Source organism: Salvia miltiorrhiza, chromosome 3, assembly GCF_028751815.1.
Source record: "Salvia miltiorrhiza cultivar Shanhuang (shh) chromosome 3, IMPLAD_Smil_shh, whole genome shotgun sequence".
NCBI lineage: Eukaryota > Viridiplantae > Streptophyta > Magnoliopsida > Lamiales > Lamiaceae > Salvia > Salvia miltiorrhiza.
The window spans coordinates 42,016,046-42,025,535 of record NC_080389.1 but is presented as its reverse complement, the minus strand read 5'-3'; the positions used below and the strand labels follow the sequence as shown (position 1 = coordinate 42,025,535).

At 38.8% G+C, this 9,490-nt stretch overlaps 2 protein-coding genes across 2 annotated transcripts; both read right to left on the bottom strand.

Moving 5' to 3' along the window:
• Positions 1-4,929: 4,929 nt before the first annotated feature.
• Positions 4,930-8,396, bottom strand: LOC131015833 (ras-related protein RABH1b-like). Its single transcript, XM_057944269.1, has 6 exons — positions 8,053-8,396; positions 7,509-7,579; positions 6,812-6,900; positions 6,571-6,682; positions 5,619-5,709; positions 4,930-5,346 (listed from the first exon to the last, which is right to left on the bottom strand). The coding sequence occupies exons 1-6, from the start codon at positions 8,167-8,169 to the stop codon at positions 5,200-5,202; spliced, it is 627 nt and encodes a 208-aa protein (XP_057800252.1). The 5' UTR covers positions 8,170-8,396; the 3' UTR covers positions 4,930-5,199.
• A 210-nt stretch (positions 8,397-8,606) lies between these two features.
• Positions 8,607-8,996, bottom strand: LOC131018821 (adenylate isopentenyltransferase 1, chloroplastic-like). Its single transcript, XM_057947527.1, has one exon. It carries the CDS (start codon positions 8,994-8,996, stop codon positions 8,607-8,609), a length of 390 nt encoding a protein of 129 aa, XP_057803510.1.
• Positions 8,997-9,490: the final 494 nt, after the last annotated feature.

Below are 9,490 nucleotides of genomic sequence, written 5' to 3'. Positions count from 1 at the left end.
TTAAAGTTATATTTTCTCCATCCACTAAAAGTATGGTGTGATTTGAGGGGCATGAGTTCTAATAAATAGTTTAGAGATATGTTAAATGGTTTGATTTGTTAATAAATTTTAAATGGTTTGTTAGATGATTTCTTTGTAAATATCGATTGTGAATGAAATTGAAAATATAATAGTATATGTACCAAAATGAAATTATTGACATATTAAAATAACAAAATAACCATACTTTTTCGTGAACAGGTGAAGTAATTACCTGACAATGCACCATAAATTCATTGTATCTCGGCAAGATATCACCAATCTTGCTCAACATATAATCACCAATTTGTTGTGGGGGAACATCGCCAATTCATAGATGATAAATTTAGAGATGACACTTACACGACACACTAAACTTATGATGGGGAACATGTACAATATAATATCTCTTCCAAGTTCTAAAGTCAGTAATCCTTAAACATATAGAGAACTCTCAATCAACAATACAATCAATCCTATTAAATTATATCAAAATGATCTATCACACGAAATTTGCAGGTTCGTGCGTTCACGTGAACTTAACAAATCTGTGTGATAGTACAAAATTAACCATCATACGAATTTATAAGTTCACACGCTCGCGCGAATTGAACAAATTTGTGTGATAGTTCAGTTACAGAACTATCACACAAAGAGTACCAATTTGGACAACCGTGTGAACCTATAAATTTTGCGCAAACATAAACCCATACTTTTCTTGAGTAATCATCAATTAAAGACATGAAATAGTTTCCACCACCAATGGTTAAAGTTTTAGAAGGCCCCACAAATCACAGTGAATATACTCAAGTGATATGTTTGAAATATGTTTGCTTTTAGAAAAGGTCAGTTTCTTACTCTTTCCTAGCACACAATCCTCACCGTTCTTGATATTAATATCTTGAGTTAGCTTTAAGATGCCTTGTTTCTTTAACTCAGTTAGCCCTCTTTCATTAACATATCTTAGAGCATCCGCATTGGGACCTCCTTGATAGCCTCCTTGATAGCCTACTTGATAGTGTTTGTGTTATTAAGTAGATAGTGCTGCATTGAGGTTCCTTGATAGCCTACTTGATAATATTAGTTTTGATTTTATGTTTTTCATTTAAATTTTATTGCATAATTTAAATTGCATATTTAAATACTTGATTAAACATAAAATTTAAAATTACTTAAAACATAAAAAAAAATACATAAAAATTTAAAAACACCAAAAAAAAACATAAAAATTTAAAAAACCTAAAACATCATTAAAATCACATAATTAAAAGCCTAGGATAGACCACGACGCCTGAGCACGTCGGCGACCATGGACGCGTGCAATGCACGTTGTGCGTCCGTCATGTGCGTCGTATCCGTGTTCAGGAGCTGCATATCGAGCTCCCTCTCCCGGATATCGTTCCTCCGCTGGTACTGGGCGGTGAATACCCTCATCTGAGCGTCGTTCCTATCCAACCTCTCCACAATTTCTGGTGGAGGATCCGAGCTCGTATGCGACGCTGCTGCCTTCCCTTTCGCCGCCGCCTTCGCCGCCTTGTTGCCAATGGGCCGGGCAGAAGAGATCTCCTCGCCCGACGCCGAGGTGGTGAAGCCGCCCTCCTCCGTAGTCTTTGTCCTCTTGGAGGCATGTACGTCTCCAAGGAGGTACATCGACTTGAACTTGGGATTGTTCCGGAGAACTCTCCACGCGTTCCAGAAATTGAAGGAGGCCCTGTGTGGGCTTCGAGCCTTGAAGATGGTTTAAGCCTTTTCACGAATCATATCATCCGAATGACCGGACGGCCAATTTTTGCGCGTCTCAACCCAAACAGCTTCCCAGAGACGCGCATCCGCGCTCACCCGGGACCAGTGGCCTTGAAGTTGCTTGATCTTAAGGTCGACGTTGAGGATGGGGTTCACACGGTCGCGGATCCGGCCCCAATATGCATCTCCCTTCTGATCCGTCCCACGGATCGAGTCGTTGGTCTCCTCCGCCCAAATTTGGACGATGAGATCCGTATGCTCGGGAGCATACGTATGACGGTACCTAGCGGCCTTGTCGTGCTTGATTTTGGTGGCCATTTCCTTCCTCCGGCCGCCTTTCTTTGGTGGGGAGACACTCTGCTGAGCACTGACCGGTTCCTCCCCGGGCGGGCTCTCCTCCAAGTTGATTCCTCCCATATCAGGATGATAATCGGAGGAGAGATCGGGGCACCAATTTGGATCGTAAAAAGGGTTGTGTGGATCCATGACGGAGAAAATTGTAGGAGAAGAAGAGGTGTGAAGAGAAGAAGGAAGAAGGAGAAGAGGTGTGAAGAGAAGAAGGAAGAAGGTGGGGTGTTTTAAAGAAGAGAAGGAGAAAAAAAAAAAAAAAAGGAAAACGGTCGGTCAAAGGTGCGGAAACCGAGGAGCTGCAATCAAAATTCGAATATAATTCGAATTTTCGAATTTTTCCTTTTTTTTTAAATTGGGCGCGTGCATTGCACGTGCCATCTCCTCCGCCCATTCGAGGATACTCGATAACTCGAGGAGTCCTCGAGGAGCTCCACGCTGCATCGCCCTCCTCGATGCCCTCCCTCTCCTCGAGGAGCTCCTCGAGTACCCGCGATGCGGGTGCTCTTAGAGGGTGTTTGACCAAGCTTATTCTATAAAGCTTATAAACTCTTGGAGCTTATAAGATGTTTCAAGAGCTTATAAGATGTACTAATTTTTAAGAGCTTATAAGTTGTCAAAATGTTTGGATAATTGACCTTATAAGCTAGAGAGAGAATTTTTTGTTAGAGAGGGAGAATTTTTTGTTAGAGAGAAAAAATCGAAGAGAAATGAACTTGAATGATATATGATGAAAATAATAAATTATAGTTGAAAAATATTTGTAAAATAATTATTACATATGAGATTATAAAAAAATAAGTTGGGGTAGAGGAACTTATTTTTTTGGGAGCTTATTTTTGGAGCTTATAATCTGTTTAGGGGCTTATTTTGCCAAATACTTTGAAGGAGCTTATAAGCTCCCAAAAAAATAAGTTCCTCTACCCCAACTTATTTTTTTATAATCTCATATGTAATAATTATTTTACAAATATTTTTCAACTATAATTTATTATTTTCATCATATATCATTCAAGTTCATTTCTCTTCGATTTTCTCTCTCTAGAAAAATATTTTCTCTCTCTAGCTTATAAGTTCAATTATCCAAACACTTTGAGAATTAAAAAGCTCTTAGAAAACTACATCTTATAAGCTCTTGAAACATCTTATAAGCTCTTTAAAATAAGCTTAGCCAAACACCCTCTTAGTCTGGTATGCCATAACTTTGCTTCATCCTTAATCACTACTTGAGACTCACCAGTAATAGTCTTAGCTACTGGATGATACAGGTTGTGCTTTCTAATTTATTTCATAAGTATTTTAAATTCTTTAGTTACATGCAGGCTACCTTGAGAAAGATTTAAATTCATAACATTTTGATTCTAGTGTAGGAAATATGCCTTACCGTGCCATCATGAAGCTTAAGATTGACAGATCCAATTCCTTTCAGCAAGCAGATTTGATCATTTCCTAGGATCCCAGAACCCTGATCTTCATATGAAAAGAAGAGCCAGAGTCCAAAATCCAGTCATCGAGGTAAGTATATTGAGAGTTTCAATGTCTGCTGTATCAGCAGCTGCAGAAGATTTCTAAGCTTGTTTCTTCTTCCAGTTATAACAGTCCTTGTGTAGTAGTGGCCGCTTCTTGATTCATTTCTGTTGGAATTGTGTTAAAAATGAAAGTGGGGATTTTTGTCCCACATTGGTTTTGCTATCAAAGTAGGTGGAGACCCTTAGGTTATTTAAGGAGTTCCAAGGTCTTTGATACAATTACACCAATCACTACCTTTAGTCTTGTGATTACTTCTAGTTTGAAATTCCTTGCTCTTTGTTTTAGAGGGGTGAGAGGTTTTCAAAGGCTTGTAAGAGTGTAGTGGTTGTGAGTCGAGAGGGTGAGAAATACTGTGTGATTGTAGAAATTTATCATATAGTAATTTTTCAGTGTGTCGTGGTTTTTTCTCCGGATTTGGAGTTTCCACGTTAAATTCTTGTGTGTTAAATTGTGTCTAGTTTTTTCTTATTTCTTGCTTCTACCAAGTTTGGATGGGGAACTGATTTCCCAACAATTTCCATCTTTTCTTTAGCTTGGGAGTTCCCAGACTTGTTGTCCATTTTGTGAAATTTCTTTTCACATTTAGGCTTTCATTTGCAGCTGTGGTTTTAGTTTATGCTGCCTTTTGTAGCTCTTTAGCACTTCCTCTAGGGTGATAGAGTTGTCTCTCCCATAGTTGATTGCATCTTTTAGATTATCAAAAGATTTAGGAAGAAGTAGGACGGCTTTGTCTTCTAGATCATCCACTGCCTTAGTGAATTCATCTAGTTCATCAACAATATTCTTGTCATCTCTCCTCTTCATGTAAAGTCCATACCCCTGCTGCAGTTTCTTCCCGCAGACAAAGTATGAGAGTTCCCACCAGACGACGCAGTAAACATACAACAAGTTTCGACTGTTAACAATTCGAAAAGAAACGTATAATTTTCAATTTGAACCCTAGGTTTTTCTCACAACAATTTGTTCATCTTTGTCATTCATCCATAATGACCAACAGATACTTGATTTTTAATTCCAAAATTCAAAACCAGAAGACAAAAATGTGTATCCCTAGTTAATGTTTAGCACACTTTTTCGTGACCATTCGTCTATAACAATTGACAAATCCCAATTGTTAATTCAATTTTTTGAAAAAACAAATTTCAGTTTTTTGAAAAACAAATTTTATAAAGGGTTTAGGGTTCCAGCTCCAAACCAAAATTTGAATTCAATTTTCGAAAAGCAACACCTTATGCCTGTGTTTTGCTGTAAAACTTAGAAAGGAAGATACAAGTGATAAGACCATAAATGTAGAGAAAAAAAGAAAAAGAAAATCGAACTACTAACTAGGGTGTCAATGGCCGTAGGTGAATAAAATGATACAGAGATGCAACAATTAACAAATACATGCGACTATAAAACAACAATCTAATATATCCGGCTGAAAATTCTCACTAGTAATCACAACCAAAACTCAATACTATCAACGCCAAGGAACAACTTTACAGATACATTAAGGGTTGGCTTGGTCCAATCAAAATATGAATGCTCGAAACGACCAACGTTTGCCTGTTCAAGTTATCAGCAAGCACACCCTCCCGATTGCTGTTGTGATTGAGATGCATTATTGTTGCCAGACTTGAGGTTGACGTCGACCATATCTTCTTGCTTAGCCGATGATAAAGTTTCCATCCCGGGCAAGGCTGCAGCAATCTTCCTGAATAATGGCTGAAAAAACACCAATAGTTACGAATTACAGGCGTATCAAGACTGTTAACTCTTGCTTAAAATTGATCGTATATGCATCTGGTAGAAATGTAGACTTGGAAAGGCGTAAATGACATGAAGAGCCCAGGTGAAAGACCAGAAAATGGCAAGGCGGTAACCATATATACACGTAAATCAAGTTCTTATGACCATTATATGACTCATCGTGAGTTAGGAGAAGAAAGATTCTAACAATTGAATATATAAGAAGTGAACTAGTTGAAATTCGTTACCTTAATATTGAAGCCAGCCTTAGCACTAGTTTCAATAAACATCACATTAAGCTCACGAGCTTTGGCCTCTGCTTCCTCTATCGAAACTTGCCTGAACATAAACATAAGTCCTAAGTAATAGCACTACAAGCCTAGTGGCTACAGCTACTTTATTTTGCTCAGCATAAACATATTACATGGATAATAATCACCTTATGCATCAAAAGAACATTTTGTGGATTATTTGACATTTCTCATCACCACAGTAAGCACTAATTAGACTATATTCATGTATGTATGGTAGCGTCCACTAGTCACCAACTTTAACTTCTCCACAAAGGACTACCATTTGCACAATGACATTGTTGGAGTGATAGAAGAAGCATAGAAAGGATCCACTTAATTTTCCCAGTTTTACCATCCTCATGATATATATTAAATGCTAGCAATTAAAAAGCAACATGTCTATAGCCTATAGGTGAAGAAACATTTCCCGCAGCATTTTGATGAATAAATTTACAGTTTTTTGATAAAGTATTACCCATATAGGTAAACAATAATTCTGATGTTCAGGAAACAAAATACTCCCTCCGCCCCACTTCACTTGGCCTAGTTTCCTTTTCGAGTTGTTCCACCAAACTTGGCCTGCCTCCTTTTTGAGTAATAAATTTGCACTACAATAAATAAGGAACCACATACTTTATTTTACTTTACACTACAATCTTACTTTCCAACCGTGCCAAAAAAAAATTAGGCCAACTTAGGTGGGACGAAGGGAGTACAATCTACTATGTTCATCTAATTAATTTGCCTCCTCCACTATACAACACAACAGTAAGGTAGAATTGCAACCGTGATGAAAAATAATAATAGAAAAAGAATGGATGATGAATTAGATCACACTTCAATTTACGGTCTTTTATTCAGGAGAAATGAAAAATCTGAAGCAGAATAAAGAAAAAATAATAGTCACCTCTTGTCCACAAGATCAGTTTTGTTTCCAACTAGCACAATAATAACATCACTTCCTCTCTCAGTTCGAACCTCCTCAATCCATTTTGCGGTATTCAGAAAGGACTGTCTGCCTAGTAGTCAGTTATTATTATCAGCGCCCAAACCACAAGATATATTATTCAGGTCAAGTCAAAGAAAATGATACATGCCACTACTAAAAAATCATGTAAAAGTGTTTGTTAAGGAGGAAAAATCCATACTTGCAACGTCATAAACTATGACTGCAACAGAGGAGTCTCTTATATAGCTTGGGATGAGACTCCTAAATCTCTCTTGTCCTGCAGTATCCCTGGACATGTTAGAAAAGAAAGATTATCTATTTTGAAAATTGAACAACAGAGTTGTCAGAACAAAACTCAGCAATTGAAAAACAATGACTGTCAATCAGTCAATGCCTGTTCCAAATTTGAATAATAATGACTACAGAGTAAAATGACAGCATTGAAGAAGGAAATAAGTGCAAGGCAGGATAATAACAATGCAAAGGAGCAGCTTATGCTTTCAGTTAAAAATAAGAACCTCAAAGTATGAAAAAAAAACACAACCTAATCTTTTCACCATCAATCAATAGTTAGCACTCTATCTCGGCATACGAATAAAGATAAAGAAACAATCGGCCCCAAGCAATATAATAAAGCATTGTTTGCAGTAAATTGCAATCACGGACCCATAGTCAGTAGACTCAGTACTCTATCCAGTATATGAAAAAGACCGACAAAACAATCAGATCCACGCAAATTCAAGCAATACTATAAAATCGTTGTTTGCACTAAATTATACTATTACAGAGATGCTAAGGATCTAAACTGAAAAAACAAAAAACCATAAATCGTACTGAGAGTGCAATATAAAAATAAAGATTGGAGAGCATAATTTGTTCTAAGAATCACATCTTACCATAATTGCAACCGTACAGTTCGATCTTCAAGATACATAGTCTTGGAAAGGAAATCAATTCCAATAGTCGCCTGGAAAGATAGATTTGTAGAAAACATGAAGTGAGTTTTTGCTCCCATTTCCCAGCATTTTCATTTTCATTTTCATTCATTCATTTATTTTCATCATTACAGTATAACCTTTTCAATCATTCCTAAAACTTCTCCTCACTGAATAATTTCCAAATTAAGTTCATTGCAAACTTGATTGATCTGATGATACTCTGACAAGCCACAAGAGTGACAAATTGAAATACGAAAGCACTAAATTTGTAACCATCAGTGACTTGGAATTAGGAACCGTCTTCAACATTAGATCACTAGTAAAGGTAGCAAGAAATTGGTCTGATCAACGATAAACAGTTACTATTACTACTTAAAAAATAAAAATGTAATCATATGCTCCGGATCAGATCCGGCACAGCTATAAAACCTTTCTCCTCGGGTAGAAAATAAAAAATCTAAAAAATACTACACGTAAACTCCGCAACCAACTGATTGCTCACCTGATAAGTGTTGTCAAATTTATCGTACATGAATCGAGTAATGATGCTCGTTTTACCGACTGATTGATCCCCCAAAAACACTAATTTATACTTGGCGAGAGCCGAGACCGGAGCCATCAATCCAGGTCGGGTGGGTTTAATGCAAAAAGGATCAGATCTTCGACTTCGGCCAGAGCGCCGATTTTTCCGACGGAAGGTCGAGATCTCGCCGGAAAAATGACCGGAGATTTAACCGGAGGAATCGATGAGGAGAAACTTGTAGGCTTGCAGTTGCGAGAACTAATTGGGTTTTAGGACTTGTCTTCGTCCGAGTCAAGAAATGCAAGCATTAATTTAATTTTTTAGGATTAAAATTAGGGTTAAGTATCAAATAAGCCCTGACATAGTAGCCCTTATCACGTTTATCTTCCTATAGTCTAAGTTGGGCCAGTTAAACCCTCATAGTACCTAAAATCGAATAAGTGAGCCCTCGCCTCTAACGGCCATATAACACCGTCTGCCTTTATTATTTTTTTTTTATTAAGTGGGCCTCGCAGTCCGCAGTCCGCGCCAACTCACCGAGTCCCACTCGCCAGCAATGCGTAGATGAACGAGTTCGATCCACCGACGACGAAGGGCGTGTTGTGGCGGGAGTGGATTCGCGAGATGAGCAGCGAGGCGGCGAGGCGGAAGTCGGAAGGGGTGAACTTGGGGTGCGACTCGAACGAGTCGAACTCGCCCAGGAGGTGGTGGGGGACGTTCTCCCGGTCGCGGGGATGGATTTTGTTGGTGGTGATGTCGAGGCCGCGGTGGATTTGGATTTTGTCGGAGTTGACGATCTCCGACGATCGGAAGAATCTCGACACCAGGTCGATGGAGAGTTTGGTCTTGTCGCAGCCCGTGGGGCCCATCACCACCACGATCTTCTTGTGGCGGCGGGAGGAGACGGCGGCGGCGGAGGCCATCTTCGCGGCGCACCTGCGAAACGGTGGTGTCTTGTGATGACGCGTTTGAAATTGGAGCTGTGATAATCTTCTCATAAGGAAAAAGAAAAGGAAAAGATTTATGAAATTGAAAGGAATTAAGAGTGGTGGATGAGAGGTTGGTTGTTTGTTACGTTGGAGCGCAGAGAGAGAGGAGTGAAAATATTTGTAGAATGGAAGAAATTAAAAATTGGTGGGGCCCACTTAATATAAAAAAAAAATTAAAGGCAGACGGTGTTATATGGCCGTTAGAGGCGATGGCTCACTTATTCGATTTTAGATACTATAAGAGTTTAATTGGCCCAACTTGAACTATAGGGAGGTAAACATGATAAGGGCTACTAGGGCTGGGAATCGGGTCGGGTTCGGGTACCCTACCCGAAAAAATCAGGTACCCGAACCCGAAAATCCCCTAAACCCTATACCCGACCCCGACCCCGAAATTGAAATCGGGTACCCTAATACCCGACTCGGGT